Source organism: Micromys minutus (assembly GCF_963924665.1).
Source record: "Micromys minutus genome assembly, chromosome: 30".
In the NCBI taxonomy this organism is placed as follows: Eukaryota; Metazoa; Chordata; class Mammalia; order Rodentia; family Muridae; genus Micromys; species Micromys minutus.
The window spans coordinates 15,723,642-15,737,147 of record NC_137965.1 but is presented as its reverse complement, the minus strand read 5'-3'; the positions used below and the strand labels follow the sequence as shown (position 1 = coordinate 15,737,147).

The 13,506-nt window shown below is 45.0% G+C and overlaps 1 protein-coding gene across 1 annotated transcript in view; it reads left to right on the top strand.

The window, feature by feature from the left end:
* Window positions 1–13,506, top strand: part of CNKSR3 (CNKSR family member 3) — a 90,679-nt gene that overhangs the window by 54,400 nt on the left and 22,773 nt on the right. Inside the window, exons 3-5 of the mRNA XM_080941653.1 lie at window positions 2,521–2,723; window positions 3,846–3,933; window positions 13,349–13,390. Coding sequence (XP_080797779.1) covers window positions 2,521–2,723; window positions 3,846–3,933; window positions 13,349–13,390 — 333 coding nt within the window. The remainder of the gene's footprint in view (window positions 1–2,520; window positions 2,724–3,845; window positions 3,934–13,348; window positions 13,391–13,506) is intronic.

Below are 13,506 nucleotides of genomic sequence, written 5' to 3'. Positions count from 1 at the left end.
ATGTTGGCTGTAGAACATCGGCCTCTTCTGTTTTTAGTGAGCGCTTTCATGAATGTTGGTACCTGGGTAGTTGACAGAGTAAGGGAGCGTCCCCTACATCCTGGGCTCAGGCCTTCCCTTCCAAACATGCATGTCCTGTAGACTCCTTATCCACTCGTGAGCTTTTGAAATTGAAAATGATGGTGGACACCTATCCTTATTCCTTCTTATCCATTGAATGAGGATATTCTAGACTTTAGGGGAAAGGTGACAGGGAAAAAAGTGAATATAAGGTTTAGATAGAATATTGACGGTATCACAGGAAATATTCTGAAATTTATGCAAACGTTCAAAGCTGCTGAGCCAGCTCTTCTGTCCCCTCTGACTTTTTTAAAATGAATGCTTTTAAAAATTATTTTTAATCTGTGTGTTTGGATGTTTTGTCTGTGTATGTGCAGTGTTTGTAGGGGATAGAAGAGGGCCTTGGATTCCCTGGGACTAGAGTCATGAGGCTATGAGCAGGGAATAGAATGTGGGTCCACTGAAGAGCAACCTCTGACCTTAACTACCGAGTCCTTTCTCCGGCTCCTAAAAGGTTCTCTTTAAGAAAAAAAAAAAAAAAAAAAAAAAACTAGAAGCATTACAAATTTAAACCTCCCATAAAACCCATCTAAAGTTAGAGTTATTTCCACTAAAGCCAAAGCCTCGTGTTGTAATTAATTGATTATTTCTTAGTGAAAGAGAAAGTTCCTACAAATTCCTGAATATGTGTAAGCTGTAGGTGTATAGATTGTGCGTGTTTGCTGTGGATGTATAAATTGCGCATGTTTGCTGTAGATGCATAGATTGTCCCCCTCTGTCCCCAACAATGAGGCAGCTGCGGGTAGTTCAGACATGCCCTGATGCTCCAGAGGAGATAGAACGCATGAATATGAATGTCCATGAACCCTTGGTTAGTTTGTACTAGGTCTTCCAGTTCTTCCTCCTTCTTTTGTTTCTTTGCTTTTTGAGACACAGCATGTAGTCCTGCTTGGCTTCAAACTGTCCATGCTCCTGCCTCAGCTTCCTAGTTGCTGGGTGACGTGTGTTCACTCATATGTCACGCCTGTTTGTCTTATTCTTGTCTGTTGTTCATCCTGTGTTCATCTCTTGTCTTGTCTTTCCCTCGGACTGGGTGTTGGAAAGTGGAGGTGCTCGGAATGCTGAGCCCAGGGTTGGAATCCCAGCCTCGTCTTTGGTCACCTGTGTTGTCTGACGATGGGGGGTCTGTGAGACATTTGGAATGTCAGCACGAATTGAGAAGTGACGATTGTTCGTCTCGTCTTCTGTAAGGTCACAGGCAAGGCACAGACACTCTAGCACTACAATATGTTATGCCTCCCTGTATAGAAATCAAAAATGAATCATTTTACGTTATAATTATGTTTATAATTGAGTCCCACCCTCAAGATATGTCACATGCATGCAGATATTCCAAAATTCAAAACCATCTAGAATTATCTAAATGAAGCCTGGTCACAGCATTTAAGATGAGGGACACTCAGTATGCTTGCTAGCTTTATGTCAGTCTAATACTTGCTAGCGTCATTTGGGAACAGGGAACTTCTACTAAGAAAATATCCCATCCAGATTGACCCGTGGGCAAAGCCTGTGGTGCAGTTCCTTGATTGATGATTCATCTGGAGGGCCCAGCTTACTGTGGGTGGGACCAGCAGGCTGAGCTGTGGTGATGTCCGGAGCAGGCTGAGCAAGCCATGAGGAGCAAGACAATAAGCAGCACCCCTCCAAGGCCTCTGAGTCAGCTCCTGCCCCCAAGGCTCCTGCCTTGAGTTGCTGAGATTGATGTTTCTAAAGCGGGCAGACGCGTGAGCTGAACAGTTGGAAATCTATCTCTTCAACACCTATTGTGCTGTGGTGAGGGCCACACAGAGAGCCCTGGTACAAATAGGTGACAAGCTGGAGAGTAACCAGAAGGCACTATACTAATCCCAGGGAACACATGCATGACATGTTTAGGAGACATTGTTAGTTGTTACATCTGGGGATTGAGGTTCTGATATCTGATGTGTGCACGTGTTCACTTGTGTGCGTGTGTGTAATAGAGAGAGGGAGGGAGGGAGGGATGTGTGTGTGTGTGTGTGTAAGAGAGAGAGAGGGAGGGAGGGAGGTGTGCGTGTGTGTGTGTGTGTGCGCTCGTGTGAGCTTGTAGTTACTAGCATTATGCTGCACACAAAAGCTTTCCTCACAAGAGTAACTGTACTACGTATCAGTTAGCCAAAGTCGGCTCTGGACTAAGTGGTCAGGAGTCCTGGCCCAAGGGGGTCATCTGCCCAGGCGTGAGAGATAGGGATGGACTCAGGTTACCTTCGTCTATCTGAAGAGCATCTCACAACAAGGGACTAGGGAGAATTCAGGAGGAGGCCAAGGGAAGAGCAGAGTACAGGCCGGCATATGGGAGGGTTGGTGGGGTGGGCAGGACTTGAGAGTTTAGACATTGTTGATAAGTGTTGAATTTTTCTCTCTTGAATCGATTTCCTGCAGAATTATGGCCTTGAAACAGATAATATGAAGAACCTGGTTCTGAAACTTCGGGCATCTTCTCACAATTTGCAGAATTACATAAGTAGCCGGCGGAAGAGTCCAGCCTATGATGGGAACACGTCCCGCAAGCCCTCCAATGAGTTTCTGACTTCGGTGGTAGAGCTCATTGGCGCTGCCAAGGCCCTGCTGGCTTGGTTGGATCGGTAAGCTGTTGTGTAGTGCAGCCTGGGGCGGGGCCATGGAGGGCCTCAGCAGCCTCGACTTTGCCTCAGGAACGGAAGCCATTGTCCCTGGGTATCCCTCTCCCTGGAACTCTGGGGTCAGGGGTAACTCTTAGGGTGCCTTTGAACATTACTTTGAAGGTCAGCAACAGGAACAAATGACTTTAGGGTCAGTGAAACTGCCGAAGGTTGTTTTACTGGGATTAGCACTAGCAGTGGGATATGAATGCTGGGAAGCAGTTAGTGGACCTGGCTTGGCTCATTCCAGTTCTGTCTTGTCTTTGTCCATTCAGATTCCTTCTTTGTTTGTTTTTGTTGTTGTTGTTCTTTGTTTTGTTTTTTAGTAGAATTTTTAAAAAATTCTTTGAGACTTTCATACAGTGTTTCTTGGTTATATTCAACCCGCACTCCTCCCCACAACTCCTCCTGATCCACCCTCCTCTCCATACCACCTTACCTTGTGTCCTCTTCCACAGTTTCCCCTGAACCTTGGCTGGAGCTGTTGTGTTGTAAATGTTTTTATTTGGGGGGCAGGTACCCCGTGGCAAGCTGATCTGTGCTTGCTGACCATTCGTGTTCTGTCATGATCTCAGTCTACTGTACAAGGACCTTACTTGATGAGGGCTGAGCAGTAGACACATCTGTGAGTTTAAGGACAAGATTAAGAGCCCAGTGAGACATTACACCGGTTTAGGATACTGCAGTCAGCACTGTCCTCTGGATTCTGTTAGCCTCGCCAGCCACAGGAAGTTGACTAAATTTACAGGTGTGAAATCATTATTGAGCAGGCCTCAAGTGCAATTAGACAGCTATTGGTTTCCGCTGGGATCTCTGAGAATAGTTTACCGTGATGGTTATTGTTGCGGTTCATAGGTTCAAGTAGCTAGTGTTCCTTGCTCTTCCCCCTTGCCAGTTTGCACAGCCCCTTCGGATGCTGTAAGAGCCAGACCTCCGGTTCTGTATTGCCTCGTGTTACTTCTTCTGAAGGCAGAACACCCAAGGCAGCCTGCAGAGTAGCCATGCATTGCAGTTGTTGGGGTGGGACTCTATGTGGGGGGAGTCTCGTCTCCACCCCCTTATTAAAGAGTTCTTGTTCCTTCTCAGGGCTCCATTCACAGGGATCACGGATCTCTCTGCGACAAAGAACAAAATCATCCAACTGTGCCTGGACCTGACCACGGCAGTCCAGAAGGTCGGTAGTGTATCATCCTTGGCTTCTAGAACTTTCTCCTCATGTTTCTTCTTTTTCCAAGGGGTTCCCATATGGGTACAAAGTGTCCCATCTTCCCCTTCCATCAGGATTTGGTGCTTCTGTGAGAAATGACCAGCAGCCTCAGGCTCAGAAATGGCTTTGTCTTATAATCACTAATGCTTCTGTGTCTCTTTGAAAAGAAACTGGAATTGTGGGATAGCCAAGTCTTACTCTGAGTGCTTTGCTGTGCTTTGCTGATACTGACTTCATTTGACCTCTGTTGTTGGGTTAAAGGTCAGGATGGGACCACTTGCGAGGATGTAACAAATAATCCCAAACCGTAGCAGTTTATTTTATGCAAATGGATACCACTGGGAGATGAGCTCTGCTTCTTCTTACCACAAACAATCAACCTCCTGCTTAGACTGTCCCTCTGTCCCATTGCAGAGACAAAGCCCTGCTGCCTCTTATGCTCTGGGCTCGAGCTAACAAGCAAGCCAGTTCCCCTCATGCCTTTCAGGGAGACATAGATGCTTCAACCTGTAAAGTTTTATGTTTATGTTTATGGCCTATAATTTGTTTAGCTTCTATGATTATGAGTGCTAAGACCAATTCACTGTCCTGTTGCTTGGCATATAGCAGATTCTTAAAAAAAATTTTTTTGATTGAATTTCTAATGAATATAAGGAGGGGATTTTCTCCTTTCTATCTATCTATTTGGTTTTAAAGATTTTCTTTTTTATTTTTAATGGGGGTGTCTCTCAGTCCCCTGTGTATGTGTATTTCTGTGACTATTTGTGTGTGTGTGTGTGTGTGTGTGCACACATGAGTGAGAATGTCCAGAGTCTAGGAGAGCAATGGATCCCATGAAGATGGAATTACAGGGGCTTCTGAAGCTCCCGTTTTGATACTGGGAATTGGACTTGGGTCCTCTGTGGTATTAGCTCCTAACTGAGCCATACCCCAGTCTCTCCATGTGGTTTTAAACTTTGTGATGTGATGATCGTTTCTATGGTTGACTTGATAAAAACAAAAAAGTCCTTCCCTTATTCCTGACTGTGCAGCAACAGAGGCAGAGGTGTGTGTGTGTGTGTGTGTGTGTGTAAAGTGTGGCTAGGTTTGGACCAGTTATTTGAGATCTAGTCCTGAGCAGCCATCGAGTTTGAAGCACATCTGATCTGCTAGAGGTGCCCAGAGGCACTGAGGGATCTGGTTTTGCTCACTTTTATGACGTATGAGGTCGTTTTGATGGGAAGAGTCTGACATCAGCTGTGATACATGAGTGCCGTGGTGTCTGAGAGCAGGCACTGACAGTGGACTGCATTTCCCAGTGCTGCCTTGAGGATGCTCTCCTTTCCGTTTCTATTCCCTTACTAGTCTGATCGTTGTCTTGATTTATAACCTAGTTTATTTGTAGTCCGATACGTCCAAATGGGCCTCAGTGGTGACCTGTGTGACCTGTGTGGGTCCGACTTGGACTGTAGCTGTGGGGCTTGGGGAATGGAGGGAAGGTGTGGGGCAGATGCAGAGCAGGTGGGGAGGCAGGGCAGATGCATTGCTGTTTGTTTTTGCAGGGTGAGTCACTCTGAGCAGGTTAATCTTGGCTTTGTAGGCATTCCGGACGGTTCCTTCAACTTTTACTTGACATCTCTGCTAGCCACTGTTATCTAGGCACTAGGGTGCCCGAGTGAATAAACAGAGATGTCTGTACCTCAGTGAACTTAGTGTGTGGGATAAGAAGCAAGAAGCGAGGCGAGTAAGCAAAACGCCTGTGTATGAAGTTACAGAGAGTTAGCCAGCTGAGGAGGGAGGGGGAAGATGGTTGGCATCTGTGGCTGTAGGAAGCTGCCTCAAGAAGAGGCGCTGGAATAGCTGATCAATGAAGTTGTGCTCACCTGGCAGGGCAAGCCTGTTGCAAGACCTCAGTTTGGAGCATTTATTATAGAGAGAGTTATTGATCACTATGCGCTGATGATTGGGGAAAATGTAGCCAGCCCCCTTCTACCTGGGAGGCCCAGGCCCGGAATGGTTGTGTCTTTCGCAGAGTGTCCTTCTCACTGGTGTCTCGTGGCACATGACGCATGATGGAGGGTGATTTTCAAAGAGCATTTCAGTAGGGAGATAGGCAGCCGTCACCACAGGTCAGCCCTGGGCCCTGGACATAGCATTTAAGAGTCATGAGTCTTCACTGTCTTATCTGTAAGGTGAGAATACTAGTGTTCACCTTATCAGATGGCTGGGTAGAATTTCTAAAGCGCCGTCTCCCGCCCCACTTTTGAGTGAGACAAAAGGCAGTATAAATGAGATGCAGGGGAGGTGATGCAGCCTTCAGTCCTAGGACGTGGGAGCCAGAGGCAGGCAGAGCTTTGTGAGTTAGAAGTCAGCTTAACCTACATTGTGCATTCCAGGGCAGCCAGGGCTACATAGGGGGCCCCTCCTTTTTTTAAAGATGTGAAGAAAAATGGCGATTAAAAATGTTAGGGTGATCATGTGTGCCTGTGTACATATGTGTGTGTGTGTGTGTGTGTGTGTGTGTGTGTGTGTGTGTACAAATATAGCAAGATGACCCTTGTAAAGGAAGTAAACATATTTGGTAATTTGAAAAAAAAATTATATTTATCCTGGCAGGAGAAGAGGTAGGCACAGAATGCCAGGGGGATAGTGGGGAAGGGAGGGTAAGGCAAAAGAAAGAGAGGGAAGCAAGGAGGGCAAGATGGGAGGGGGGAGAAAGAGGTTTTGTTTACAACATGGTACGTATAAGACACACTTACACATGTAAACATTAGATAAAACGTGAATGGCTGTGGTTTCTATTTTGTTTGTTAGTATGTGCTGAGACTAGAAACTAGGGCTGTTTCCTGCACACGAGGCAGGCTGAACTGCACAGTGACTGCACTGAGCTAGGCTAGTGCTCACTCACATACCAAGTGTGCCCAGCTACACTCAGGCAGAATCTCCCTCAGATACTGCTTTAAAGGTGACGGGTGACGTAGCACAAAAAACATGGTGCTGACTCAGAATACGCGCACATGGAGATGGAAATATCTTGGTTTTTGGATAATTTGGGAGAAATATCATTTTCCAGAGTCAGGCTAGATGAGTAAAAAGAACTAAGGTAATTAAAAAAAATACCTATGTCAAATTCAAACAGATTTTCATAACTTTGAGTTTGATCTTTGAGTTTATACACATGCATATGCAAATATATTTCTATACCCTTTTAAGAGTGATGACTGAATATGTAAATATACTTGGGGACTGTCACTTCCTGGACTTTGGAACATATGTATGTCCTTGGCTCTTGACCAGTTTCTTTTCTTTTTTAAAAAGATGTATGTATGTATGTATGTATGTATGTATGTATGTATGTACGTATGTATGTTTGTACGTATGTATGTATGTGTGAGTACACTGTTGCTCTGCTCTCTTCAGACACATCAGGAGAGAGGGCATCAGATCCTATTACAAATGGTTGTGAGCCACCATGTGGTTGCTGGGAATTGAACTCAGGACAAGAGCAGTCACTGCTCTTAAGCGCTGAGCCATCGCTCCAGCCCCCAGAATTTGTCTTTTATAGTAATTGAAACCACTATTTATTTGCTGAGTGTGCCTGTGCGCACACACACACACACACACACACACACACACACACACACACACACACCAGAGCAACCAGCTTGGTGAATGAGCTCAGTGTCATTTCCACTGCGGTGTGATAGCAGCTCTAAGATGAACTGCTTCAGAAACTGCACCCTTTCTCTTACTGATCTCCGACCTTTTCTGGGGACATGAGGAAATGGGAGTCGTCTTCCTCTTCAATGACAGGAGCCTGTTCCACTAGAGTCTTCATCTCAGGCCCCTGTCTCCGAGAGACACGTTGCCTTTCCCTTCCTCTTTACATTTGTGTGCGGCCTTCCCTCTTGGCTTTTCCTGGAGTAGCTGTGTCTTCTCCCCTTGAGTTTCTGTGTGTTTCTGTGCACTTTCAGGGCTGGACGTCAGCACTGAGCACAGGGCTCGGTCTTCCGGTCCAGTCTTCAGGGTTTAAGAAGAGAGGAAGGAAACGAAGGCAGGAAGGGATTGTGACCCTCATTTCTAGTCGGCCTCCTCCCTGTAATGGCGCGGCAATTTCAAGTGCAGTGGTACAAGAAGGAAGAGTTCCTGTCTGGCAGGAAACAGCAAAGGAGCAGTCTTTTGAGGGAGAGGGGGAACAGCAGGGCGGAGCAGAAGGAGACACCATCACAGAGTGGGAATTGCATGTCAGGTGTGTCCTCACACGTGAGCCCTGTGGTCACACTGAGCTTCAACAGTTTCTAGGATGCTGACCTCGCCATCTTTTTTACTGGCAGGCAAGAGAGGCAGAGGGTTTAGCAGGCAGGCTGTACAGGCTGTACCTTTTGTGCGGTGGTTGAGGGAGGATGGGGCGGGGTCACAGCGGAGACCCACCTAGGGCAAGCTGCCCAGGCCCTGATCCAGGTGACCCAGGGCTGTCATGAAGCTCTGCTTCAGTGTGTGACTCACGAGAGGGTGACTCGTTCAGGAAAGTTTTCTTCCTTTCCGTCGCTACAACACCAGATAATGTGAGGTCATGCCTGCAGCTGTTTCCTTTTGGGGTGGGGAGGAATGGGTGTGGGAAGCCATCTTGCCCTTGCTGGAAGGTAGTGAGTGAGTTTTTGCACACACTGGCTCAGACAGTTTGCGCTTCTCAGTTGGGCCTGTTGGTCTTCGTGGCAGGAAGCCCAGCTGGATTGATGAATTAAAAAAGCAAGTCAAGTTGTCAGGACCGATAGGCCACACCTCAGCCTTGACTCCAGCGGCCTTCTGATTGGGTGACAGTCTCTAGGGAAACCTGGACACCGTTGTTCATCTGTAATTTATAAAGACCAGAGACATAGGTTAATTATATTGCTGACATGAGGGTTCGTGGTTGGATGGTTTCCGGAGTTGCTGTTTGTTCATGTCCAGCTCTCTGGTGATGGCGGATGAGCAGTGGTTTAGTTCCTGTCCGTGAAAGCACAGGCAGAACTCACGGTCAAGCTGCAGCCACTCGTGACTTCCAAAGTTGCTTGTGAAGCTTGGGTTTCTATCAGAGCCATGCTTGGATGAAAGCTCCCTAGACTGCTCTTTCTTAAGAGCAAGCACCAATTTTGGGGGAGGGGCAGTGAAATAGCTGTTCTTGTGTCTTCTACTTTTATCTGGTAAAGGCAAAAAAATTAAAATTTTTAAGGAAATCCTGATTCTGAAATCATACAGGATAAAGACCGGTAGCTGTCCTCCCTAGAGTTGGGTGTGTGTGTGTGTGTGTGTGTGTGTGTGTGTGACCTAAACATGACATTTCAACCTAAATGAAAAATGTCATCTGTTGAACTCAGAACTGGTGCGTATTTTTTCAGACACCTGGAGCTATTAGCCTTATTGTCAAGATTGGCCCAGTTTGGCATTGTACTCAGTGGTGCAAAATAAACCCTAAAGAAACCAGTTCTCTGGGCAGAAAGCACCAGTGTGATTCCCAGGGTCTTCTTGGTTCACAAACACCCAGGACTCCAGTTCCCAGGGATTTAACGCCCCCTTCTAGTCTCCGAGGGACCAGGCACACATGGGGTGCACAGACACAAACACTCAGGTGTGTAATAAAACAAGTAAATCTGCTTTTAAAAATGAACAAAGAAGTGGTCCGTGTTGGGAGCCCCCAGTGCAGATGGTTTTAGAAGGCTACCTGTGGAAGTTTGATTTTGCTGCCTTCTGGAGCGGACAGTGCTAACCCTGCTGGCATGGCGCTGCGAGTCTTTTGTTCTTTGCCTGAGAAAATAATGTTTTGCATTCCACCCCTTTATTTAGTGCCATCAGTAGCATACCTCCAGACCACGTTTTTGGCAGCGTGTTAATGAATGTTTTGTTAAACGTTTTCATCTTGTAAGGACTGAAGTATGTGATTTAATCTCACTGGTGCTTAAAATAAACTTTTGTGGCTGAGTTTACCCAAGGTCTTCTTGGAAAACTATTCTTACAGACAGGACTTGAGCTAAGGACTGCTGGCTTGTTGGCCCACAGCTAGCTCAGCCTGGGGTCACATTGAACCATAGGCAGGATTCTTGTATTTGCCCTTTTTTTCCCCACGTCTGCTTTTCTTTGGTGACAGGACTAGAACCCAGAGCCTTTGCCTTGTGTGTGCCCGGCAAGGACTTCACCTCTGAGGTGTATGTTCCTAGAGTCAGTTTGTAGTTTTTGTTTATAAGTGGGTTTTCACATTAGAGAATAAGTTCCATGGATCCTTGAGATAAGCTCCATTGCTTAGAAGATACCACAGTCTTAGGAGAGGACAAATGTCAGCCCCACTCCCACCCTGAGCTCACTTTTTTTTTTTCTTATTGGATATTCTCTGTATTCACATTTCAGATGTTATCCCCTTCCCCCACCCCCTCCCACTCCCATTGCCTCCATGAAGGTGCTCCCTCTCCCACCTCCCTGCCTTGGCGCTCCCCTACACTGGGAGAATGAGCCTTCGCTGGAAAGGCCTCTCCTCTCATTGATGCCAGACAATGCCATCCTCTGCTGCATATGCACCTGGAGCCATGAGTCTCTCCATGTGAACTCATTGGTTGGTGTTTTAGTCCCTGGGATCTGTGGTGGGTTTGGTTGGTTATAATTTTGTTCTTTCCATGGGGTTGCAGACCCTTCAGCTCCTTCACTGGGACCCCCGTATTCAGTCTGATGGTTAGCTACAAGCATCCTTTCTGTATCAGTATGGCTCTGGCAGAGCCTCTGAGGAGGCATCCATATCAGGTTCCTGCCAGTAAGCACTTCTTGGCATCAGCAATAGTGCTTGGGTTTAGTGGCTGCATAGGGGATAGATCCCCAGGTGAGGCAGTCTCTGGATGATCTTTTCTCCAATCCCTGCTCCTCTATTTGTCCTTTTATTTCCTCGAATGAGTGTTTTGTTCTTTTTTTCTAAGAAGGACTGAGGCATCCACATTCTGGCCTTCCTTCTCTTTGAGCTTCATAAGGTCTGTGAATTGTTTGGGTATTCAGAGCTTTTTGGGCCAGTATCCACTTATCAGTGAGAACATACCATGAGTGTTCTTATGTGACTCGATTACCTCACTCAGGATGATAGCTTCAAGTTCCATCTGTTTTCCTAGGAATTTCATGAAGTCATTGTTCTTAATAGCTGAGTAGTACTCCATTGTGTAAATGTATCACAATTTCTGTATCCATTCCTTGTTGAAGGACATTTGGGTTCTTTCCAGCTTCTGGCTATTATAAATAAGGCTGCTGTGAACATGATGGAACATGTGTTCTTATTATATGTTGGAGCATCTTTGGGGTATATGCCCAGGAGTGGTATAGCTGGGTCCTCAGGTAGTACTATGTCTAATATTCTGAGGAACCACCAGACTGATTTCCAGAGTGGTTGTACCAGTTTACAATCCCACCAACAATGGAGGAGTGTTCCTCTCTCTTTCCACATCCTCGTCAGCATCTACTCTCACCTGAATTTTGAGCCATTCTAATTGGTGTGAGGTGGAATCTTAGGGTGGTTTTGATTTACATTTCCCTGATGACTAGGGATGTTGAGCATTTCTTTAGGTGCCTCTCAGCCATTCGATATTCCTCAGTTGAGAATTATTTGCTTAGCTCTGTACCCCATTTTTAATAGGATTTTTGATTTTCTAGAGTCTAACTTCTTGAGTTCTTTGTATATATTGGATATCAGCCCTCTATCAGATATAGGATTGGTAAAGATCTTTTCCCAATCTGCTGGTTGCCGTTTTGTCCTCTTGACAGTGTCTTTTGCTTTACAGAAGCTTTGTAATTTCACGAGGTCCCATTTGTTGATTCTTGATTTTAGATCATAAGCCATTGGTGTTCAGTTCAGGAAAATTTCCCCTGTGCCTATGTGTTCTAAGCTCTTCTTCACTTTCTGTTCTATTAGTTTCAGTGTACCTGGTTTAATGTGGAGGTTTTTGATCCACTTGGACTTGAGCTTTGTACAAGGAGATAAGAAAGGATCGATTTGCATTCTTCTGCATGCTGACTGCCAGTTGAACCAGCACCATTGTTGAAGATGCTGTCCTTTTTCCACTGAATGCTTTTACTGAGCTCACGTCTATATCCACATCTGCCAGGGCTGCACAGTCTCAGTGCTTGGTGGTGGCAAGATGTAGCGGGAACCTTCTAGAAAGATTGAACCTAATTTTTCTGCTTTCCTAAAAGATTTCATTTAGTTACTTCTTAGAATTTATACTCTACTACTATATTTATACCATTTTTATTCCTCCATATGCCTGTTACAAGCCTAGCCATGTCTCTCCTACTCTCTCAAATTAATAACCTTCTTCTCTTCAGTTATTGTTATTATACACACGTACATCTGTACACACACATCCACATCCTCACATCTTCTATTCATACACATGCATACACATATATCTACATAATCTATGTATATATACACATACCCACATCCATCTGTACATACATACATACATACATACATACATACATACACATCCATCTATATACACACATACATACATCACTTTGTACCCATACATAAACATTCATCTGTACATACATAATACACATCTGTCTGTACATATATACAAACATACATACACATCCATCTGTACATATACATACACATACATACACATTCATCTGTACATATACACACATATATCCACATCCATCTATATATATACACACACATATATATACATACATCTATCTGTACATATACACACATACATATATACATATATATATACATCTATCTGTACATATACACACATACATATATACATATATATATACATATCTATCTGTACATATACACACATACATACACACTCATCTATACATGCACATACACACATCTATTTATACACAAGTACACATTCATCTGTACATACATCTACACAGATACACACATCCATGTATATACCCACATACACCCTACTGAACCTCTCTAGTACTGCATGTAAGTACATGCTTTCACTGCTGGCCTCCCCTGGAAGAAACAGGTCTTTCTCTCAGCAGCCACTGATTCCCTGCAGCTCTTCTCCCCGGAGAGACGGGGAGGGTGACATTTCCCCTGTTTGTGATATCTTGTCACTTAGTGTGGCATCAGGTAGGTCTTGTTCAGACAACCATATTGCTGTGATTCCTGGGGCTGTCTTGTCTATAAGACATTTAGCAGCAGGCATCCTGTTCCAGTGGCTCCCAACCTCTTTCTGCCTGAGCCTAAGGTGTGTAGGGTTGTGTTGTAGGAACAGCAGTTGGGCTGGGCACCTCCCTCTCCCTCGTGACCAGTTGTTATAAACTAATTTTTAAAAAGCTTTTTGTTCTCACATTTCTTTTTCTTTCTTGCTTATTTATCCCCATAAATTATTATTATTTTTTTTTTATTCTTCTTTAGGACTGCCTCGTAGCAGAGATGGAGGATAAAGTTTTAAGTGTGGTAAGTCTTTTTTTCTAAAAGTTACTATATAGCTCATTTTCCAAAGGTGCTGGGAATCATACTGACTACATGTACTGTGGCCAATTATGTCAAGATAAACTTTGAGACACTGGCTT